The 24,949-nt window shown below is 35.8% G+C and overlaps 1 protein-coding gene across 8 annotated transcripts in view; it reads left to right on the top strand.

The window, feature by feature from the left end:
• Positions 1 to 24,949, top strand: part of lrp1bb (low density lipoprotein receptor-related protein 1Bb) — a 288,809-nt gene that overhangs the window by 247,941 nt on the left and 15,919 nt on the right. For 6 of the 8 annotated variants that reach the window (XM_083536546.1, XM_083536542.1, XM_083536544.1 and 3 more), the window contains 16 exons: positions 3,497 to 3,613; positions 4,264 to 4,370; positions 7,998 to 8,130; positions 9,021 to 9,127; positions 9,487 to 9,619; positions 9,893 to 10,015; positions 11,005 to 11,127; positions 11,344 to 11,484; positions 11,776 to 11,910; positions 12,446 to 12,565; positions 14,364 to 14,605; positions 15,510 to 15,733; positions 16,921 to 17,027; positions 19,367 to 19,483; positions 20,254 to 20,427; positions 24,555 to 24,680. In XM_083536546.1, coding sequence (XP_083392672.1) covers positions 3,497 to 3,613; positions 4,264 to 4,370; positions 7,998 to 8,130; positions 9,021 to 9,127; positions 9,487 to 9,619; positions 9,893 to 10,015; positions 11,005 to 11,127; positions 11,344 to 11,484; positions 11,776 to 11,910; positions 12,446 to 12,565; positions 14,364 to 14,605; positions 15,510 to 15,733; positions 16,921 to 17,027; positions 19,367 to 19,483; positions 20,254 to 20,427; positions 24,555 to 24,680 — 2,229 coding nt within the window. The remainder of the gene's footprint in view (positions 1 to 3,496; positions 3,614 to 4,263; positions 4,371 to 7,997; positions 8,131 to 9,020; positions 9,128 to 9,486; positions 9,620 to 9,892; positions 10,016 to 11,004; positions 11,128 to 11,343; positions 11,485 to 11,775; positions 11,911 to 12,445; positions 12,566 to 14,363; positions 14,606 to 15,509; positions 15,734 to 16,920; positions 17,028 to 19,366; positions 19,484 to 20,253; positions 20,428 to 24,554; positions 24,681 to 24,949) is intronic. The other 2 variants (XR_014532697.1, XM_083536541.1) reach the window with 2 other exon arrangements.

Here is a 24,949-nt window from a genome sequence, read left to right as displayed (position 1 = left end):
GCCTCATAGGAACTCTTAGGATTTGCAGTAGATCGTGATTGGGGCTAATGTGAATTCTGCATGCTTCTCCTGTCTCATAGAAAGAGGGTCAGCCTTAATCAAGAAGCACTCTGGCCTCTTTTTATCTGAGAGTTGTAACAGTTCATCAGGGCCTGTTTTGTTGCCTATATGTCGGATTTATTTTGACAATATCAGATTGCTCATGCCTCACATTGCAGCCTTCCCTGGTCACATTGGAAGAGCCGATTTTTTAATGATGCGGGTTCAGGTTTAAAGAAGTTGACATTGTGAAGATAATTGCAGGGCAGAATTAAGTGAACAATGTCTACTTGCATTTTTTTATTCTCTAAAATCTGTGCTCATATTATAATAATTTTCCTATTTTGCTGAATGTAGAAAAAATTGTTGTCTAATTATTTTCCTTTCCTGTTATATCAGTAATTACTAATACTGTATCATGAATAAATTAGATTAGATTAGAGATCTGTATATGCTGGAGATTGTAATATATCAGAAACATAGTGTAGTTTAACACTGGCATATCAAAATCAGCTGTTTACTGCACTGAAAAGAAGCTGATATACTGTATGTTGGTGAGTTTTTTTATAGACTTGCACTATTATAGAGCAGACCAGAGGCAAATGAAAGAATACTTTCAATCACAAAGGGAAAAAATGTTGACTAGATCAATATCACTCTCCAGGATGTAACCGTAAATGTGTCAAAGACTAAAAAAATAAAAATAAAAAAAAATCAATAAAACAGCTTGAACAGCCTGGGCGTTTACTAAAAGATGCAAACCACAGGTAAACCTCATTTCAGCGGCTATGTTAATACATCTTATGCTTGAGAAAAAGATTTGTGCAGCTCGAAAGCATACCTGCAGGGAAAGAGTGCAAATAAAGGTGTGTATGGAAATAGATCGCTTTACTAAACCTCTCTTATAATGGAACTGTTATGCCAGGCAACATGCCGTTGATTTCAGATAAATGGGATAGAACTTAAAATGGCACTAAAGAAAAATATCTTTCTATTTGACACTTTAGCTGGAAATAAAGAGCATCTAAAATCTCTTTATTAACAGACTTTAAAAACCCTTGACAAAAAGCCTTACCAGTTTTTGAAATTTGCATATGGTATATAAAATTCTAATGGTTTGGCCCCTTCTTTACTTTACAACTTGTGTGCATTTTCACTCTACAGTCTCTGTGAGATTTACCAGATCATCATTTACTAGCGACTGTGTTGTTTCTTTTTTGTCATTCTGCCTTTGGGTGACCATCTTTCTTAGCGAAATCTACTCTTCACTGGAAAACTCTACCAGAAGACATAAGGATGTGTTCATCTGTTGACATGTTTAAATTAAAACTAAAATCGTATTTAAAATCAACTCAAATCTGTAAACACTGATATGTTTTCTGGCTTAACTGAAGGTTTGCTGTTCTTTTTTTTGGCTCTGATAGGATGTGTATAAGTATTATGGTTAAGTATTAAATCATTGTATGTGTTTGTTAGTTTCTATGTTTATTTTTAGCTGCCAGGGGACCACGGATAAAAACTATCCATTGGCTAAATTCGCTACAATGCATCAAATGGAAACATTTCTGTTAAAAGTGTACATGGACCCTTTTCAAATAAACTTTAATAAAAAACTTTAAAAATAAAATATGTTGTGCAAAAATAAAAGGAAAAAAAAGGAGGGGGGAAAAGGCAACAGAAAAATTGAAAAACAAGCTCAGCTTGACTTGCAGAGGGTAATGCAGAGTGCTGTGCTGCAAAACAGAGAAATTAGAAAGCTCTGTATTCACATTTGCATGTATAGTGTTAAGCAGGCACTCTCACCCAGAGCACCATACAGAAGTGTTTTCAAATCTTCACCAGATCTTCTCACGAAGCTGAGAGGAAAAGTATAAAAAACATAGTGCTTTGGGAAGAGGTGGGTTTTTAGTGTTTGAGAATTCATCCAGTTTCTATAAAACTACTGAAAAGCATTGCTCTCATTTGAGGGAAGAAAATAAAAATTTATTTTGTTTGTAACTTAGCAGGCATCTGGGGGAATGCTTGTGTTTGTCATTCAGTTCATTGAACATAGTCATGTCATTTCCTTAATGTTTTTGATCAAATTCACCCCCTAGTATGTGCTGTTGTATTATTCAAATGCAGAATGGTTAATTAGAAAACAGTGTGATTTTCTCCAGTCTCAATGCATTTTTTTCTGTAGATTAAAAAACTAGGCCAATTTTTAAAGAAAGGTAAATTCATTTGATCTCCAATACTGAACTTATTGGTTTTATGCATTGTCACTAGTGTACAATGAGCAACATGAGTTGTTTTTTCCTTTTATATATATATATATATATATATATATATATATATATATATATATATATATATATATATATATACAATGTATATATAAAATGTATATAGGACTCTTATCTGTAATCTGACATTACATTTATGATAACCTGGATACATATAACTATCAAATCTTAGCTACTGTTGGGTTGCACTTTATTTATCTGGCTTTCACAAGGTAAGTTTTTTTTTTTTTTTTTTTTTTTTTTTAATAAATCAAATATCATTAGTGACTGCAATGGCAGAATTCAATATGTAAACTGTCAGCCCATTATTTATAGTAGCTCCCTTTCACTGAATTTCTCCCCACAGCAAGCAAATGACTCAAGTTATTAGATTATTAGAGAAGACATTATGGCTTTACAGCTACATACACTACATAAACAGTTCATGCATTTTGCTTTATTGAAGACCATCAAATTTGATAAGAAGTACTTGTGTAGACAATGAAAGTTAGAGCTTTTCATCATCACATTCATTGAATTATAATATAAAAAAAGCATGACTTTTACCCTTAATTAGTAGCACTGTTATTTTCTCAAATCTAATCACTTTCTGGGGGTTTTCTTTTCAGTCAAGCTGTATAAGGTGTCAAAGCCTAATTAGTCACCACTTTCATCAAAAAACACATAGTTATTCAGTAATAATGAAAAAGGGAAAAGAAAGAAAAATGGGAGCTTGTTGTTTGCTTCTGCATGCATAACAAGACCACTGAGCCTGCAGTGCTGATAAAGCTTTTTTTTTTTTTTTTTTTTTGCCTCAAACACTGACCTTGGCTCTGGTTCATAGTCTGCAACCCAAACATGGGCAGATAAACAGAAGAAGCTTCTCTTTCCATATTTGTTGAAAGAAGTTGAACTCAGATGAGATATTGTGTGTAACAGCAAGTTGCAGGTATTGGGCTCTGTGGGGGGTCTGGGGTGGGGGAGCAGTGAGTGGTAACACACTCAGGTATTTCATCGTGTATGTTACGTTTCTCGCCTTAGTTTGGAGATGTTTTGAACTCTGTGTCAAACATGCGTTTGGGACACCCTGAGGAAATGATGATTACACGTCGATGTGCTGTAGTGGCGCATTAATATTCATGCACTTTTGAAGCCATTTTCATCTGTGTGTTTGTTTGTGGCTGATGAAAAAGATGAAAAGACCTGTGGACCTCATGAATTTCGCTGCGAGAATAACAACTGCATCCCCGACCACTGGAGATGTGACAGCCAGAACGACTGCGGCGACAATTCAGACGAGGAGAACTGCAGTGAGTCGTTCTCTTTCTTTGTTCACAGTACAACCATTAGGGGGCTTTGGTCTGCTTCTGACTGTTAGCTGTTGCAGTCTTTCTTTTCTATCGTTCTGCATCTCAGTCTCTGTTTGTTTTTACAAGGTTTTTTTTGTTAATTGCTGCCAAAGACAGATATGCTCCGTGTTCAATTGTTATAAAAGAAAGCATTGAAATAAGTAAAATGCGCAGGTTTAAATCCTATGTAGGCTTCTTTATTTCTATATCCTCTCTTTTATGTCAGCATTACTTTAGACACTATTCCTCACAGCCATAAGCCTTAAATAAGCTGCAAAAATTAAAGCAGTCAATAGTGGCAAAAGCAGCTGCAAAATTAGATCCTGAATGTTCTCTTTGACACTTGTAGACACTCTTATTGCTAATTAGCTTGTAATGGCTCCCCTTAGATACCTGTAAAACCTTCAAGAAAGGTGGAAACAGATGGTTCAATGGCACTTCAGGTCCAAGTGATGGTTGCACTCTCATTTTCTCACCCATTTTTTCCACCCTCTCCCTCCCTTTCCTCTGCATGTCCTTTGCTAGAGCTCGCTTGACAATTCAGGTAAAATATCTTCTGAGCCCTTAGTTGCATCATTTGAGCTTTCCTATATGCGCCCCGCTCAATGCAGGACCTGTGACCTGTAATCATAAGGATTTTGCCTGTGCCAACGGGGACTGCATCTCTGCTCGTTTCCGCTGCGATGGCGACTATGACTGTGCCGATAATTCGGATGAGGTAAGTGATCGCCCTACTTTAATCCAAATGTCTGAGAGAGTTTATACAGCACATTTTAAAGATGGTGTGATCTACTCATTCACCAGATAACAGGTCACTCTGTACCCAGCAGTATATATTTATATATTTTTGATATCAGGTGAACTTCACTGTAGCCTATTTTATATAATTGCTCTTTAAGAAAGGCAGCGTTCAAGACCATCTATATGCTTATAAGTCTCAGATTCAAATTCAGAGTGATCACTCTAAGCTCGAGAGGAGTGCTCAGAACTGATATGTTTTCTACAGACGTAATATTGGTGATACTGATGGAATTTTCCATCATATAAAATGCACATTAACATACAAAGAATCTATAGTCACCTTCACAATGATAATGCATTTATTATACAGTATTACTAATGTGTTATAACAAAATATACAATTATACAAATATACAAACAGAACAAACAGTTCTGATCTCATTTTAAAATGTAAGGAAGATATATATATATATATATAATTGACTGGAATTTTGTTAGAAGGCAGATATAAAATTTCATAACTAGATTCAGGCTGTGCAGTAACCAGAACCGTCTCAGAGAAGCATAACCAGAGCTAATAACCCAAACAGATTTGAAGGGTCAAACACACCATCTGGTGTGATCCAATGTTGCAGAAACCAGGATGGTTGTCTCTAGAGGCCAACTACATTAGCCCATTTTGTGCTTTATGCTACAGATATTTTTATAATTATTCTATAATAATTGGAACCCTTCAAAAGAGTGCAAAAAGCATTTTGGGTTTAAAATATTCAGGTGGTTATTAAGTGAACTCACGAAAGAAAAGTGTTAATTTCATTGCATATAAATATAATAACACCTGAAATCTATTCTACAATACAATGGGAAAAAAAAAACAGTGATTCTTTGATGGTGTTTTTTGAATGGTTGTGCAGGTCCCCTGTGAAAATGAATAGCGTCATGAATTTTGTTAAGTACTATAATATTTCAAAAACAAAACCTAGTTGTCTCTTTTATAGGGATAGGAATTAATAGTTAGTACAGCATTTTTGGAATCTGCAGTGTAATAAACAATGTTCATGGATATTTCAACTGAAAAATTATTAGTTGCATGTTATTGATTACTGTGATTACACAGTGGTGCAGCAGGTAGTGTTACAGGTGATGGTCAGAAACTGTGTTTTTTTTTCAAACTAAATCTAATTTTAAATCTCCTATAGTAAAAGGCCAGTCCACAGATGGGGAAATGAAAGATTCTTGGATGCAAATTGGATGCAATATTTATTATTAATTATCATTTAATTATAATTATATTTACTAATTTATTATAATATTAGTACATGGAAAAAACATCAGTGGATGTAAAGATAATTTAAAATGCATGAATAAAAGTGTAATGTGTTGTTGTTTTGCACTTTTCCTATTTATCAAACTCCTTTTTTAATATATTTTAGTATTTTGTGTTTCAGTTAGTCTTGTTTAATTTTGTTTGATATTTCATTTCTATGTATTATTTAGTCATGAGAAAACGTACTGTATGTGAACACCACTACTTGAAAGACCAGAGACTAGTCCATAAGACAAATGTCTTCCTTTTCAAGCAGAAAGAGGGTAAGGGTGGCTATTCCACTAAGGTCTTAGAAGTTCTCTAACTGCAGGTGGTCTTCTGGTGCCTTAGTCCCACTTAAATCCTCTAGAAGAAGTAGTAGATGGAGAAAGTGACAGAAATAAAGTCAAGTTCACTCTACTCTAACTGTCCCTTGTTTAGGAATGTGAGACCTTCTTATTCATCAATGTGTAATTATTCTACCCTGCCCTGCTGTTGGTCCTGTCAGTATAGTCCAAAATAGAGATGCTGGGCAACAAATGTGGGAATTGGTGTTGCTTTTGCCCCCTGGACAGCACCTTGACTGAATTATTTGACTGAATGATGGGTAGACAGTAATTACATGTCATACAATACACTTCAAACAGTACATGGTTGCTTAAGTTTAAATATCAATATATTTTTGTCTCTTTGTACATGCTGTTAGCATGATGCTCTCCCATTCACTGACACTCATTAGACTTCTTGTGGTAAAATCCTTTTTATTTTGTCTGTGTCAGAGGTGGCAAAAGTACACATCCTTTACTCAAGTAGAAGTACAGATATGCATCTTTTAAAAGATTTTGGTAAAAGTTGAATTACTGACTTTAATATTTTTCATTTAAGTTAAAGTAAAAAAGTTTGGGCTCTGACATGTACTTAAATATAAAGTAGACATTACTACTACCTGTTTTAGTGTCATGCTGGTAACTGGACATAACATCATATTAATATATTTATCCAAAATAATTCCAAATTTCATTTTTTAAATTAATGTATCAGGCTGAACAACCAGCATTTAGAACACAAACAGAGCACATTGGATGATGATGACCAGGTGATTGTGAATGTCTCTGTTCCCAGTCATGTTTACATCGCTGACTCCCTCTGTCTCATCCATATTAGCCGTATTTCTTCTTGCCTTCTGCCTTTCTTGTTATTAGCCCCATAGGTGAGCCTACATCTGTAGTGTGTGATTGCCAGGAAATGACAGAGCAGTGGGTAGGTTAAAAATGACAAGATATAGGTTGATGGATTGAAAACAGAGCGCCATGAGAAGAAAAAATATCGATCATGTCACCAAATAAGTGAAATTAAATGTAATGTAATGAGTGAAATTAAAAAGTTAAACAAGTTAAAAGTATTGATACCATAATAATCTACTTAGGTACATAAACACATTTTTTTTTTCAAATTTGTGCTTTGTTACTTCCCAGCTCTGACTACGATTTTCTTGTTAGCAATGCTGGCACCTCTGAGTACTCTGCCATTCTTTTTTTTTTTTTTGCTTTCGTCACCACACAGTTTCAGTTTCCAGTCCTAGACAAAATCTGAAGTGAAAGCAGTTCAGTACACCAATTATCACTGGCATGTTGGGCTTTCTACTTGGGAGGTCTCTGTTTGTCAGATTCCCCAGTGTGTGTGAGGTGCTGCTGTGTTTCTCCATCCACACTCACTTCCCCTTCATCCTCTACATTGCAGACTCCAGCTGCAAAACTACTCCATGCCACCTGCAAACAACTTGAGAGGAATTGTTTACTACACTGCATCAGCAAAAAAGATGATAGTAGATTGTAGATTTTGGATGAAGCAGGAGCTTGGAACGGAAGTTATTATAAACACAGAGAATGTGGAGGTTGTGTCGTGCTGCAAATAGCTGTGGGTTGGCGTTGGAAAAAAATAATGGAGTGGGCAAAACACATTCCCATCCTTTGAGCTTGCAAAACCGTTATTGTTCCGCTCTCATTCATACACTGAGTATGTAAACAATTTGTAAGGACTGTTACTACCCAAGCAATATTAAATATGTGCTCTATGGTAGGGTTACAAGTTTGCTGTGAGTCTCATTAGCTTAAAAAAGGGTTCAGATTGAAAATAATATTTCTGATATTTTTCTACTGTTGATCTTTAATCTTATAGCTTCTTTGACTGTACTTGTCATGACCTACAAAGCTTTTGTCAATGTAAAAAGTCTTGCCATTAGGTTGAGTTTAGGTTTGTTTAGGAAGTTCTCCTCTGCGTTTGTTTGTTTTTTTCCAGAAGGACTGTGAAGCTCGTTGTGCACAAGACCAGTTCCAGTGCCTCAACAGCCTCTGTATTTCAGCTAAATGGCTGTGTGATGGCCAGGAAGACTGCAAGACTGGAGAAGACGAGAGAAACTGCCCTGGTACAGGTATAGCACAGAAATCTTTACCGCTTGTCTAAACGTCTCTGTGTTTGTTCATGTGTGCAGCGTTAACTTATCAAGGCAGTTAAAGATAGCCTTGACATCACAAGGTGACATTTCATTACAACAAAAACAATGCTGCACATGGTCTTTGTATGGGACTGCACGAGTCAGTGTCTTAGTAGGTGAGACTTTACACACAGGCTCACAGTTTTCTGTCTGAATTAAGCTAATTATTGATGGACCAGTGATTCATATGGTGTCTAATATTAATGCCATGCACATAAACCTGGGCAAAAAAGTACAAAGCTTTCAGTAGTCTTAACAACAAATCACTGGCTAGAAAGTAGCAAGAATTAAACAGGTAGATAAAGGAGCTTTGTGTCAGATAGATTTTCCCTTAGATTTCTTTAAATGTTTGAGCCTTGTGGGTAAAATTGTGGGCAGTTTTTTACAAAAAGAAGACTCAATGTTAAATCAATGTTGAGTTGAGTAGTTGTTGTGAACAAAAATGTTGTGAACCCAGGTGTGTGCTGGACTTTTTTAAATCAAACATTTAATTTTATTCTCGTGTACAAGAACGGTAAATGTTTCCTTTTTCTAGCTTTTTGCCCTAAACACTACAACAGTATTAAAGCAAGGAGTATGGATATACACAGTATATGGCTCTCAGAGAGAGCAGCTCTGCAATTTCAAAACATTTACTTGTACAGGTGGTATTTTTAAAAAATGTAGACAGTTTGTTCTTCTTCTAGACATGCTGTATTTATTTGTCTATCTTGAAAAGCATTGGAACTGTCCCAGTGGATTCCCTTGTCTTCCATATGTAATTTGTTCTGTAGTTGTCAAGCTAAAGTTAAACAATGTGTGTGATCTTGTGTGCCTCTGCTTTGCAGTTCTCCCTTCCTGTTCAATCAACGAGTATGTGTGTGCCAGTGGAGGATGTGTGTCAGCTAGCCTGAGGTGTGATGGACATGATAACTGTCCTGATAGCTCTGATGAAGTATGTCCTCCTGCAAAGCCTTCACAACCCAGACACAAACACATTAAGAGTCTACACCTAGCTTAGTGTGCTTGCTGTAATAAAATATAGCATTGTGCCATTGAATAAAAACCTGAGTGGTGCTTTATCTTCTACCCAAATACAACAAAAAGTATACACATGGTGTAAAGTATTATTTATTCACCAGAAATGGACAACATAACTGACATTATGTGCTTACTTAGTCTGTGCTGCTCTCACAGTTTCCATGGAAACATTGCTCCATTTTTTTCCCCTTCCACCTCCACAATAAGGTGAACTCCACCCATGGCGAGTGTATATCTGATTATCTTAGTGTCTATTTTTTGGTCTCGCACCAGATGGACTGTGTGAAAGAGTGCAGAGAGGATGAGTTCCTCTGCAGGAACCATGCTCACTGCATCCCTAAAAGATGGCGCTGTGACGATGTGTTCGACTGTGTGGATCATAGTGATGAGGAAAACTGTGACCACGGTACACACAAAATGTTTAATTCTAATTCATTACATTTTAGACTCTGGTGTAATGTTAGTCTAATAACTCAGAATCAGGTTCTTTCAATATATTTTCGATGCTCACAAAGCTGTTATTTTTTTTATTTATTTTTTTTATCAGGCTTTGATAGTTACTGCTCTCAGAAGGCTTTTGCATTGTAAATAATTTACTTTGTGCGTAATTTGAGATACAATAAACACAAAATTCATACCCTTCAATAATATACAAATAGGCAAATGTATTTGATTACAGGAGCGTTTTTCTGCCGACCGGATGAGTTTGTTTGCAACAATACCCTTTGTAAGCTGCATTCCTGGGTGTGTGATGGTGAGGATGACTGTGGTGATAACTCTGATGAAGATGTTGAGTTGTGTGGTAAGAAGTCAAATTCAGACTCTAAAACTTTTCTGCTTATGGTCTTTTCATATTCTGTAAACTTTCTCTAAACCTTTTTATTATTATTATTATTATTATTATTATTATTATTATTATTATTATTATTATTATTTTTATTATTTGATTAAAACTGTCATTACTCATTCAAATGCTGGCCTGCTTTAAGTTCAAGTTTAACTGAATTAAATGGAGTGAGATGGTAGGCAAATTGAATATTTAGCCTTATTTTCTGTTTTCTTTTTATTTTATTTTATAGAGTATGGGTTGCCAACTTATTGTGGATTCTAAATGAGTAAAGTATTTTAGCAGGCCAAACCAAGTAGCTGAAAATATATTGTAGTACAGTATTACTCCAAATTTTAAATGTTGAACAACCTTAGCTATCTGCCACTTAAGAAAATCCTAAAACTAAAGGCAGCTCATTATACAAATAATTTCTACAGAGCTAGAGACATTAGGTCAAAAAAGAAGGAGTTTTTATGACCTGTCACAGATTTGTAATTCCAGTTAAATCTTATATATTATATTTAAATATTCAAGCATGGCTTAAAACAAAATGCTCACAAGAATGTATTTAGAATGTTTAATTCTCTCGCTCTCTCAAAATTCTAAACACACTATGGAAATGTTCTGTCATGTCAGTTGCTTATTCAGGCCTTTGTGAAAATTAAAGTATATGTGACCATACCTTTACAGATTTATTTAAATGCCCCTAGTTTAAGGTTTGCATATCTTGCTAGCTGCTGGGTCAGAAATTAACTGATGGTAAATACTGTAAAATGGCAGGCTGCTAGGGGCATCTACAAAATAATTGCCCCCAGTAAACACAACTGAAAAGGAAAAAAAAAGCTTACACAGAGGATGTAGTTTTCTGTGCACTGTTTAAGCAAATACTTTATTTCTGGTGGACATGGCTGTTTATGAATTTGCCATGAAAATAATACAGATTGTTTTCATTTTTTCTCCAGCTAAGCTGCCTTGCCCTCCTACAAGGCCACATCGCTGCAGAAATGATAGAGTATGTTTGCGGCTTGATCAAATCTGTAACAATGTGGATGACTGTGGTGACAATTCAGATGAAGAACAGTGTGGTAAGCAAAAAAAATAAATAAAACACTATTATTGAATTTGTTTTGGATGGTTTAGATAGCTCCAGTGTGTGGAGGAAAGTTCAGCAATGGATTCACGGCACATGACTCACAGGCATTTATTCTGTGTTATGATTTCTGAGTTTTGTTTGTTATGCGAGTGGGAGAAAAAACGCTGTCAGGAATTTTACTGAACTTTTGGAATCTGCTCTAAACCAGAGGCTGTATCTACCAGACCAAAGCCATGTGGAAAGACTGAGTTTACCTGCAGCAACAAGCACTGTGTACCTACTCAGTTGCAGTGTGACTTATTTGATGATTGTGGTGATGGAGGATCAGATGAGCACGATTGCAAGGCCTGTAAGTATCTTTGCATCCTTGTTGCTTGGGTAATCAAATATATATATATATATATATATATATATATATATATATATATATATATATATATATATATATATATATATATATATATATATATATATGCAAGTAAAAGTCACAAATGTTTTTTTAAAAATCATTAAAGTTTTAAATATTTTTTACAAGAAATATCTGATTTACTTTTCTAAGTGAATGTTTTTTCTGCCCGGAAAAAGGATGTGTTTATAATGTGTCATTTATTTGTTTATAATGTGCTCTCTTTCATTCCAGTTTTGAATGGAGACATCTGTGGGAAAAGAATGAATCCATGTGGAGAGGATACAGTGTGCAATCAAACTAGCACCAATGTCATTTGTCAATGTAAACCTGGATTTCAAAGGAATCGCAAGACTAAACGGTGTGAAGGTGCAGTAAACCTTCTGCTGCTAAACTGATAGTAATCAAATAGAATGTTTTGATACTAACACAATGCAAAGGAAAAAGCAGCTCAGAATTGTATCCTAATTCCAGCTCTTAAAGAACATTCAAAATGTATATCTATCATGCTGCTGGATTTAGGCTTTGGTGTAGCAATAACCCATTGGCACATCTTTATACTGTACTGTACTGTATGCAGAAGATTACACATTGGGAAATGGTTGCAGATAATCAGATGTGGGTTTTGATAAGTGCCTTAAAGGGTCAAAAGCCAATTTCCCAGTCTATACTGGAAACAGCAGTAATGACTTGACTTTGTGGACATTATCAGGACAATATCTGCACTTGCTGAACTTGTATATTGAGACACAATCAACCCACATCAACTATAGAACCTCTGCTGTGAAAATAGTGTCATCTTTGTCTGTGTGCAGCAGATTCACTTTGGTGAGGGGGATCATTGAAAGACAACATAAATAACATCATAACAAAAGTAATAGAATGTCTGATTCTTCTTTTTCAGAAATCAATGAGTGTCTATATTTTGGCACTTGCTCACACTATTGTACAAATTCTAAAGGATCATACAAATGTACATGTGACCGAAATTATAAGGATATCAATGGCAACTGTGTCGCTAAAGGTAAGGACCTATACTTTTCACTGAATACACTTTTTTTTATTATTATACTCATGTCATCAATATAAATGCTTTTATTTGAAACAAATAATCTTTCATATTCTTTCATAATCATATCATGTTAATGCATCTTATTTAATTTAAAGAAGAATAAAATACAGCGCCTGTCAAAAGTTTGGAAACATCTAGTCTTGTCATTTTTTTGACATACTTATGTTTATTTTGTTTCTAAGCAACAAACAAGGTAATTGAATGGATTGAGGATTTCTATAAACCAAACAAAAATATAAGTCCAATGTTAATTTTAGATTATATGTTTATTTTCACACTCTTGGCAGCTGGACATTTAGTTTCTCTGAAAATTCAGCTGAAAATACTTTCCCATGCCTCTTGTAAAACGTATGGTGAAGTTGGTTCCAGTCAGCCACAGCCCAAATGGAATTGCATGGTGTTAAAGTATAGAATTGTACTGTAGCATGTTGGTTCAGTATTCCTTTCACCCGGAATAAGTCTCCAAAATTCCCTGCTACAAAACAACCCCCGACTATTACGCCTCTACCTCCATGTTTAACAGTGGATGTGAAACAGTCTGCTAACATTTTCTCTCCTGTTATCTCTTTTACAAGTTCTCCTCTTAAAGCAAAACTGTCACATTTGGACTCCTCTGGCCACAGAACGTTCTTCCAATTATTTCAATTTTTGTGTGTTTTTGCCTTTCACCTAGCTTGTTGCATATAAACAGAAGGAACGTGCCTGGGCCTCAAAAACAAGAAAAGACTATGTTGCCAAAATTTCGATAGACACTGTATAGTTTTTAATGTAGCCAGTCATTTAGGGCCACTTTAAATAATAAAATTTAGATGCATACATTTAATATTTAATTTTAGCAAACTTTTTTCATCATAGTATTTGGTTCAATGATTTCAATAATTATATATTTAATAATTAATGGAGAAGAGCTATGTTAAATGATTTACTGCCATAGTGAATATCCTCCTAGGTTTGTAATAGACGCATAATTAGGCCAATTCTTATTCATTATGGGTAAAAGAATCACCTGTTTTGGTGTTACATAGAAAAGTAATAAAAAATAAAAAAATAAAAAAATAAAAGTTATCAAATAGTTTACACTATTCCAAAACCAAATCATAACAATGAGGCGTGAGTTTAGGAATGTATCTCTGTGCTAAGAGGGATTTAACAGCCATTGTCATAAGCCATATTTTGCACTATAATATGTTTAAAAAAAAACATAATGGCACTGGCTAATTTTGCACTTAATTTGGCACTAATATTGCAGTGTGCCATTCTTGTCATTTTCATTCCAATTAAAAACATCCAAATGAGAGAACTGAGGAAAAGTTTATGCCCAAGCATCTATTGCATATGCCAGCATTACATCAGCTTGCATAAACTTGCATTTTAATTGTAAAAATAGTAGGGTTTTAAAACCATATTTAGTTGTAGCAGCAAATGCCTTCATCTAACATTCACCATTCATTAAAGTTTTCCAATATTTCCAATATTTTTAGAGTTGTTATACTTTGCTTAATTTAAAAATAAATTTCTGTTATTATACTGTTAGCCTAATTATTATATTATTGTAGTTTACTGATCTTTCATCACGTTTAATACAATGCCAATTTCAAATAATGTGATTGTTTTTTTTAGCTTGTCACTTAATGCATTGATGTATTACATTTAATTGATGTGATCTGTAATTTTCAAACTGTTGTCTTAAACCCTAAATGGAATTTAGCCACTTCTCATTTTTTTTGCATATTAATAACTCAACGGGCAGGACCAGAAGATCGGGTGCTCTACATAGCTAATGACACTGAAATCCGAAGTTTTGTGTATCCATTTAACCAGAGCCATGGACACAAAGTGCTCGCTCGCATTGAGGAAAATGCCCGCATCATTGGGATGGATGCTCTGTTACACCAACAAAAGTTTATCTGGGCTACCCAATTTAATCCGGGTGGACTTTTTTACAAAGAAATCATAGACAGGAGTCAGACTAAAACAAATGATGGAATAATAGTAAGTATTGCTAACTATGGAAAGCATGTTATCAAGGGTCCTCAGGAATATTCTTTGCATTGCAAGTTCTCCTTGTTTTCTGTACAAAAATGTATTGAGGCTGTTGCTTTATTTCTACCTGTATGTATTTTTCTGTTTCTCTTTCCCCTTCCCCTCCCTCTATGTCTCTTTCTCACTCTCTCTATCGCTCTTTCTCTCTCTATCTCATATATACACTGATCAGGCATAACATTATGACATTATAACATTATTACAGGTGAAGTGGATAACATTGATTATCTCTTCATCATGGCACCTGTAAGTGAGTTGGATATATTAGTCATGAACATGAATATTAGGCAGCAAATGAACATTTTTGTCCTCAAAGTTTGTGTTAGAAGAAGCAAAAATGGGCAAGCGTAAGGATTTTAGTCCGTTTGCAAGGGTCAAATTGTGATAGTTAGACGACTGAGACAGAACATCTCCAAAACTGCAGCTCTTCTGGGATGTTTCTGGTCTGCAGTGGTCAGTATCTATAAAAAAAAAAAAAACAATACAAGGAAGAAATAGTGGTGAACCGGCAACAGGGTCATGGGCAGCCGAAGTCATTGATGCACGTGTGGAGCGAAGGCTGGTCCATGTGGTCCGATCGAACAGATGAGCTCCTGTCGCTCAAACTACTGAGGAAGTTAATGCTGTTAATGCTCGACAGGTCACGACTGTTTTGGCATCAAAAGAGAGACCAACACAATATTAGGCAGGTGGTCATAATGTTATGCCTGATCAGTGTATACACACACATATATGTGTAGGTGTGTGTTTTGATCAACTCTCTTAAATGAGGACTGCAGTTGCTGAATACATGATGTTTTCTTTATTTAGTAAATAGCTTGAAAGCTTTCTTTTATCTTTCTGCCTTTTGCAGTGCCCAGATTTTCGGCGGCCCAGAGATGTGGCAGCTGATTGGCTAACTGGAAATATCTACTGGACAGACCACTCGAGAATGCACTGGTTCAGCTATTACACAGCCCACTGGACCAAGCTGAGATATTCCATTAATGTGGGACAGCTCAAGGGACCCAACTGCACTCGTCTGATAACTGATATTGCTGGTGAACCTTATGCCATTGCCATCAATCCAGTCAAAGGGTAAACTTTTTAGTTATTATTCTAGATCTTATTCTTGAGGGGTCATTAAAGAAATCTACAATAACCTCTTTATATTTAACATGAAATAATAAAGTGTAAACCGAGGCACTAATGATATACTGTGTGTGGATTTGGATTCAGTTATGAATGTGTCGTAATGAGAAAATTAAAAGAAAATGGGTCCTTAACGATTAGGCGGGGAAATTTAATTTGCCCCATATTTTTAGCACATTGTTGTTCAGTGAGGGGTCAGCATCTTTTTGTAGGTATGGAGGGAATTTGTTTACATGAATATGATACTAATTATTGTTTTCAAATGCACAATCCAAAATCAGTGGCCAATTACCATGCTGTAGTTTAATCATGGCATTAAGCAAAGGAGCTATTATGGATACAATATAATGATTAAATGAGAGCTCCTCTAAGCTTTGCTCTGCTTCTCCACAATCGCCTAATCTAGCTTTTTTGCTATTGGTTTATTGCATACATTGTCATGTTAGACAATGCTAATATTAATGCAAAGGAACTGCTGCCCCTTTCCACACCTGCCTGATTCATCCTGAAACCCCAACCTCTGAAGTTCTCATCAACTATTCAATGCAGCTGAGGAGGTTTTCACATGAACAGCCTTAAGATACATGTGTTTACTGTGGAGGGTTAATATCAAGAATCGAAGCTGGTTTTGGACTGCTACAGTGGCTTAAAGGTACAATTGTCATGAACAGTTTTGCATTCAAGTGTCCGTCACTAAACAGTTTATAACCTCAAGAAGGATTAAACTATAATGAATAGACACTGTCACCCAGGTGGGTTCTTCTTTTGAGTCTGATTCCTCTCAACTTTTCTTCCTCATACCATCTCAGAACGATTTTCCTTGCCACTATTGCCACTCGCTTGCTTATAGGGAAGTTTTTATAATGAAAAAAATTATGATAAAATGTTTTTGAATACAAATTTTATTTCTGTAAAGATGTTTTGGGATAATGTTCTTTGTTAGAAACACTATACAAATAAAATGTAATTCAATTAATTAGGATTTCAATTAAAATTGACATCATTTCTGACATGAACTGTTGTTGCATAGTTTGAAAATGGAATGGTTGGTGTTTCTTTGGTGAGCTAGTTCAACTTGTTATATAATATACAGTATCTTATCGCCATCACAAACATTTCTATGTCTGTTGCAGGATGATGTATTGGTCAGTTATTGGGGATCACTCACATATCGAGGAGTCGGCAATGGACGGCTCTATGCGCAGAGTGCTGCTGGATAAAAAACTCAGGAGGCCTACAGGTATGGTTCTTTATTTTTGCCCACAGCAATAAGTACTGTGTTTTTATATTACACTTATTATGCTCTTTATCTTTAGTTCCTTTCGCTGAATCCAAATTTATGTATCGTGTATGTACAGTAGCGACTTGGATATTTTTAGCTCACTGGAGAGATCAGAGTAAATATTAAGTTTTGTTTTTGCACTTTAATTACTTATTAATTTAAGAAAAGGTTGATCTATTTTTAAAGGGATGGTTGGGGTTACTGTTATAATGTATTGGAAGCAAATAGTGTGGGTTGAATCTTTTTTAGTTTTTATAAATAATTCTTACAAAGCTACTGTACGCTCTGCTTCTGTTCCTTTATCTTCTTGCAACTCTGTATATAACTGATAATCACAATATCTCTGTCTTTTAGATCTAATGCAACTAAGAATTTGTTTATTTATCGTATGTTTATATTGCACATTGAATACATGCATTCATGGGTAATGCATTAGAAAGCTAAAATGAAGCACTCTAAATATTTCTATTATAGCATATACAATATCACAAAAGTGAGTACAACCCTCACATTTCAGCATCCATTTTAATATATCTTCTAAAAGGACAATACAATACAAATAAGACATGGATATATTTCAGAGTGGTCAATGTGCAACTTGTATTGCAATATAGATTTACTGTCCTCTGAAAAGAAACTCAACATACAGCCATTATTGTCTAAATAATTGGCAACAAAAGTGAGTACACCCTAAGTAATAACAGCTGTATGTCATGTAAGCATGCAAAGCCACAAGTCCTATTCATCCTATTTATGCTTTTTTCTGTTTGACAGGACCATACATATTTGTGTATCTTCTATTAGAGCAGTCAAAATTTAGTGCTTTGAGTACAATTCTCTCATTATTCTTATTATTCTCTCTGACCACTGGATATTCAGCATGGTACCTCATGGCACAGAACTCTCTGAGGATTTGAGAATTAGAAGAAGATTGGTAAGATCCTAAAACTGAGTTACAGTACAGTGGTCATGGTCATACAGAGGTTTTTTAAGACGGGTTCCGACAACAAACCTCGCAAGGGTCCATCACAGAAGTTGAGTCCTCGTGCTGTGCTTCAGGTGCAGAAGTTGGCTTCAAAAAACAGACAAATGAGTGCTGTGAGCATTGCTTTAGAGGATGCAGAAGAGGAAGATCTGTTTAGTGCTCAGACCAGATGCAACACAACAAGTCGGTTTGCATTGCTGTCATCCAAGGAAGCCATTTCTGAACCTGGTGATGAGTACCAAGAGAACTGTGTTCTGCTTACAGTCAAGCATGGTACCATCATGGTCTGGGGCTGCATGAGTGCTGCTGGTACTGGGAAGCTGCAGTTCATTGAGGGAAAAGTTGATCCCAACATGTACTGTGACATTCTGCCCCCCTATCAGAAACTGGGCCGAACGGCAGTTTTCCGACATAATAATGACCCCAAACACACCGCCAAGATGACAATTGCCTTGCTGAAGGAGCTGAAGGTAAAGACGATGGAGTGTTCAAGTGTGTCTTCAGACCTGAACCCTATTGAGCACCTGTGCTGTATCTTCAAACAGAAGGTGAAAAAGCACCATGTGTCTAACATCCAGCAGCTCTGTAGTGTCATTAAGGAGGAGTTGAAGAGGATCCCAGCAACAACTTGTGCAGCTCTGGTAAAATCCATGCCCTGGAGGATTAAGGCAGTGCTACATAATAATGGTGCTCACACAAATTATTGACAGTTTGGACATGTTCACTTAGGGTGATCTCACTTTTATTGGCAGTTATTTTGACAATGGCTGTATCTTATTATTATTATTATTTATTATTATTATTATTATTATTATTATTATTATTATTAATATTTTCAGAGGACAGTAAATCTGTACTGCTATAAAAAAAAACTGCACAGTGACTAGTTTAAAATATATCCAAGTTTTATTTCTATAGTATTGTCCCTTGAGAGCAATTCTAAAATGGTTGCTAAAATGTAAGTGGTGTACCCACTTTTGTGAGATACTGTATGTTTTGCTTCCAGCAGAAATGCTTACTTTCGAATTTTTTATTCATTTAAAAGCTGGAAATGGTGCAGTGTTAGAGAAAAGTATTCATACATATTTCAGTACAGACATTTTAGTAAATCTGTAGGAAACAATAATGCTTAACAACAATTTGGCAGACTGTTGCAAAATAAGTTATATATATATATATATATATATATATATATATATATATATATATATATATATATATATATATATATATATGGTGATATATGTATGTATATGTATATTGCGTTGATAGATTTTTAAGGAAACACAATTTGCTTTGAATTTTCCTATAGGATTAGCACTTGATTACTATAGCCAACGTTTGTATTGGGCTGATGCAGAGCTCTCAGTCATCGGGAGTGTGTGCTTGGACGGTTCAGATCCGCGGGTGGTCATCAGTGGAAAACAGGGTAACAATTTAAAGTCAATGTTTGTCACTTAATCTTACTTAGCATCACATTCCATGATACCATTTAGAAACGTTTTAGATTATTTGAAAAAGGAAGTTTACCTCTTTGAATTCTAGAAATGTTTTTTAATTCTATTTTTTATTTATCAGAAGACATAATAAAAATCTTCTGGTTCTTAGCAGGTCTTAGAATTAAGTAAATAAAACCTCAGATGAAAACACCACAAAACATATTTCACCATGTCATAATTCTACAAAAATAAAGGCAATATGGTGAAGCCAATTGTGAAAAATGCAGTGCATCTAACAGTTCAATAGCTTGTCTAATCTACCTTTAGCAGGAATAACGTGAAGAATTTGCGCTCTTTAAGACTAAAAGAGATCAGTCTCTCATATCATTGGAGAGGAATTTTGGCTCATTCTTCTTTACAATGTTTCTTCATTTTATTGATGTTTGCTGGCATTCCTTAATGCAAAATCTGCTGGGATGTCCAGTCCTGGGAAGATTGGAAACAGTCTTGAATGTTTTACACTGTCTTTATTTTTGTTAAATAAATAATGGCACTTGTATAATATGTCACGTGTTGTTGTTCTTCTCTTATATTCACTTAATTCTAAGACATGCTAGAGACCAGCTTAAATTTATTATGTCTTGATACGTAAAAACAATCTAATTATTTTTAACATGAATGTGCATAGTGATAATTTGCTGTGCATGAATCTGTAAGAACACATTGGGTCTTTTATAACTGTTCTATGTGGTATTTACAGGGGCAACGCAACCATACAGAATTGACATTTTTGAGGACCTTATTTATGGAACTGACCTGAAACACAAAGTGTTCAGAGTTCACAAGTATGGCAAACAGCCTGTTGAGTTCCTGGATCCGGCCATAGAAAAAGCTACACATATCATGATTGCACATCGTTTTAAGCAGCAAGAAGGTAAGATCTTTTTTTTTTTTTTTTCTGTCAAATTGATTTCCTTGGAGCTATATATTTTACAGAGGCTGGCAGATGATAGGAATGTGATTTCGATTTTCAGGAGTTATGTTTATGGGTTGTGAAAGCTGCAGGTTTAAAATGAGCCTGGAATTTATTAAGAGACTTTATTAAATGTTCTTTAAAATCTCTCACAGCTATTTTAAGTTTTAACAGAATGATGTTTGCAAGTAGTCAGTAGGAAAACCAGATTATTATTCAGAGTATTCCATCATTTTGTTTTATGCTTCAAAAAAATCATAGATAAGAGGTTACATAGACTCTAGTCATCTTGTTTTATTTTGGTTCTAAGGTTCAATAATGTTTCTTACTACAGTTTAGACTTTTATTACATGCAATAAATGAATAGTTGAATTGGAAATGGTCCAGTACAGAGCAGATTATTCCATTTACTTTTTTTGACATGCGATTATTTGATTCATCAGAAGATAGAACCTGTTGTGCACTCTCAAAACTACTTAATCAAAATTTATTTTTAAGGATACTGGCTCTGATACATCTTTGATAGTCAGGGTGTTGCATTGTGGGCCAGCTGTGCCTCTCCCTACTGACTCATTAACTGTAGAGCTTTACTCTTGCAAAGAACTTGCACTGATAGCAAAACCTAGAAGTGTGATGTCTTCAGCAAAACATGGATTAAACCCTTTTGCTTTTCTTTGCTGTTTTTCAACTTTTCACAGGATCCATAGAAAACCACTGAGTTTTCTTAACTATATCTCCACTGGGCTTGTACACAGTCTTGAAAGCATAATGTATCTCATGCACTGCTGGAGTGCACACATGGCACAGCTAAAAAATATTGTTTCATTGGATGGCCATGCTGTTAGACAGAGAAAAAAAGAGCTTCAGCTTCTTGAATTGGAACAGCAAGGACAATTTGTATTTTTTTTTTGCCTATACAATAGAAATGTTTAGGTTTGAAGTGAAAAAAGATTTTTCAGGTGATTAAAAATATTGGAACAAGAATTTTATAGACTGATGAGACCAACATTAATATCTACAGAGCTAATTAAATTCCAAAGTGTACAGAAAAGAAAGGATCTGCTTAAAATCCAAACATTCAAGCCCATTGCTCAAGCATGGTAGAGGAACTGTAATGGCTTGGTCTTCGGTGGCTGTTTCTGTAACTGCCACTAATTTATACCTCATGATTGTAGCAGAAGAATGAATTCAGATGTCTACAGGAACATTCTGTCTGCAAATGTAATCTAATTGGGAAAAACCTCTTCAGCAAGACAATGATTCATATAACACTGTTAATAAGGCAGACTTCATGAAGTGGAGAAATGTATAAGTTTTTAGACTAGCTAAGTCAATCACACTCCTTAACCCAATTGAGCATGCATTTCACCTCCTGAAGAAGCGACTGAGAGGAGAAACTCAACATAACACAAAAGAAAATGCTGTTACCAAACTATAAAATCGTCACAAAAACTGTTCAGTGATGTCATTGGATCTCTGGCTTAATGCAGTTATTGCAAGAACAGGATTTGTAAACAAACATTTGTTTACATTTGGACTATACTGTATGTTCCAATAATTCTGTTTACCTAAAATTGGGTAGTCTGCCACCAAAGTTGCCATGTTCAGTTGTTCTACACATCTAGCTGTAAATATCAGGAGATAAAAGCTGATCAGTCAGCTCATCATGTTGTCTTTGCAACTTAGCAGACATGATTGAAAAAAAGCTACACAAGTCCGTTAGTAATGATTGTGGCACGTGGACATGCTGCTTGCTTTATATATTTACAGTTTGAGCTCTTTCCGGTTTCCCCTTTTTAAGATGCGCAATACAGACTAATGCCACCTGCTGGTAAGGAGTGTTATATTCTCTCACACAAGAGCAGAATGTACACGCACGGTTTGGGGTGTCAGATGCGCCTTGCTGATAATCGGCATAATTCGTAGCACAATTAGCTAATGTCGACTAATTAAAAATTTCAAAGATTCTCCATATCAATCAGTCGACCTCTAGTTTCCAGTATCTAACAAAAACAGTAGAATTGCAGTAGAAAAAAAAAGTTGACAATCATTATTTTTTTCTAGGGGACTGCAAAGGTTTCTCTTTATAATATCATTTGTGTTAATACAATATGTTTAAAAGAATTATAGAAGAAGAAATAGCATGTCAAAATAGATATTAGTTTCAATATTACTAGACAGTTCCATGATGTTTGGCTGCCATGGCAAATGTTTATCTGATTACACTGCTAAAATTACTCTTGTATATGTTTTCTTTTCAAAAAGCTATTGCAAACTTTATTACATATGTGAGTTAAATAACCTTTCACAAATATCTATATCTATCTACATGGCCGCAGGAAGTGGGGGTGCTGGGGGTGCTGCAGCACCCCCTATTGGCGAGAGAGAGACTTTTAAAAAATGTAGGCCTATTAAAAATATTTTGCACAATTTATAAATTCCTTATGAATATTTTAGGAAATGATTTTGACACACGTAGGCTATTAAGTGTATTTTGGATTTTAATTTAATTATTTTGAGGCGTAATCAACACAGGTTTGAAAGGTTCGCACCTATGATCTACCTGAAGAAAGAAAGTGGATAGAAGGAAGAGACAACTAGATGTCGGCCACTTTCTTTCTTCAGGTAGATCATAGTGTTTCTGGATTTAGAGAAAGCGTACGACAGGATGCCAAGAGAGGAGTTGTGGTATTGTATGGGGAAGTCATGAGGTGTGTCAGAGAAGTATGTGAGGGTGGTGCAGGACATGTATCAGGACAGTGTGACAGCAGTGAAGTGTGCAGTGGAAACGACAGACTGGTTTGAGGTGGAGGTTGGATTGCATCCAGGGTCGGCTCTGAGCCCTTTCCTGTTTGCAGTGGCGATGGACAGGTTGACAGACGAGGTCAGACAGGAGTCTCCGTAGACCATGATGTGTGCGGATGATATTGTTATTTGTGGTGAGAGTAGGGAGCAGGTTGAGAAGAGCCTGGAGAGGTGGAGGGCTGCGCTGGAGAGAAGGGGAATGAAAGTCAGTAGGAGTAAGCCAGAGTACATGTGTGTAAATGAGAGGGAGGGCAGTGGAGTGGTGCGGTTGCAGGGAGAAGAGGTGGAGAAGGTGGAGGAGTTTAGGTACCTGGGGTCAACAGTGCAAAGTAATGGAGAGTGTGTTAGAGACGTGAAGGAAAGAGTGCAGGCAGGGTGGAGTAGGTGGAAGTGTGACAGGAGTGATTTGTGATAGAAGAGTATCTGCAAGAGTGAAAGGGAAAGTTTATAGGACTGTGGTGAGACCTGCGATGTTGTATGGTTTAGAGACAGTGGCATTGAGAAAAAGACAGCAGGCAGCGCTGGAGGTAGCAGAGTTGAAGATGTTGAGGTTTTCATTAGGAGTGACGAGGATGGACAGGATTAGAAACGAGTTTATTAGGACGTTTTGGAGACAAGGTGAGGGGAGGCGAGATTGAGATGGTTTGGACATGTGCAGAGGAAGGACATGAGTTATATCGGTAGAAGAATGCTGAGGATGAAGCCACCAGGAAGGAGGAAAAGAGGAAGGCCAAACAGAAGGTTTATGGATGTGGTGAGGGAAGACATGCAGGTAGATGGGGTGAAAGAGGCAGATGTAGAGGAAGGGGCGTATGGAGAAAAATTATCCGCTGTGGCGACACCTAATGGGAGAAGCCGAAAGTCTGTCTGTCTGTCTGTCTGTCTGTCTGTCTGTCTGTCTGTCTGTCTGTCTGTCTGTCTATCTATCTATCTATCTATCTATCTATCTATCTATCTATCTATCTATCTATCTATCTATATACAGTATATATACATTTGCAGGAAATCTAGACTCAGATGAATAATTGACAGTTTTTGTACACCGTTTGACATTTATGCAATCACTTTCTCTCTATACTTGTCTTTAATGTGTATTCTGCTCACTGAAAAAGACTCACTTATAGATTTTTTTTCCTAACTTTTTTTAAAGACAAGATTTTATATCTGTTCTGGGAATATATTGTATATCTGTGTAGACTGCATGCTTTCACTGCTTATCCATAGTGTGATGATTGAAGACAATTCTTTCTTTTTCTTTTTTTTTTTTTGCATTGCACTTTCAGTGACTAACCCATGTCTAAAGATAACATGTGACTTCATGTGCCTGCTCAATCCAACTGGGGCAAGTTGTGCCTGCCCTGAAGGGAAGACCCTGGTCAATGGATCCTGTATTGATCCCACTGTATCAGGTCAGTTATTTGTTCGGAATCATGTTTCACATGTTTCAAGTGAATTTACAAATAGGAGACAAAAGAACACACACAAACATATATAATGTAATGTAATGTAATGTAATGTAATTTTACTTTTTTTACTTCCCCAGTGTTGTTGATCCTGTGTTTATTTTTTGTAGCCTCCGCTTCTTTCTTTTGCCTAACAGGACTGAAACCCTGATGTGTTCCGCTGTTGTTGTAACCTATGCATTGTGCAAACTGAGCTGCTTTTCTGCTCGCCATGA

The sequence above is a fragment of the Silurus aristotelis genome, assembly GCF_946808225.1.
Source record: "Silurus aristotelis genome assembly, chromosome: 3".
NCBI lineage: Eukaryota > Metazoa > Chordata > Actinopteri > Siluriformes > Siluridae > Silurus > Silurus aristotelis.
Note: the sequence above shows the minus strand (reverse complement) of the source record. Positions and strands in the feature narration are given on the sequence as shown.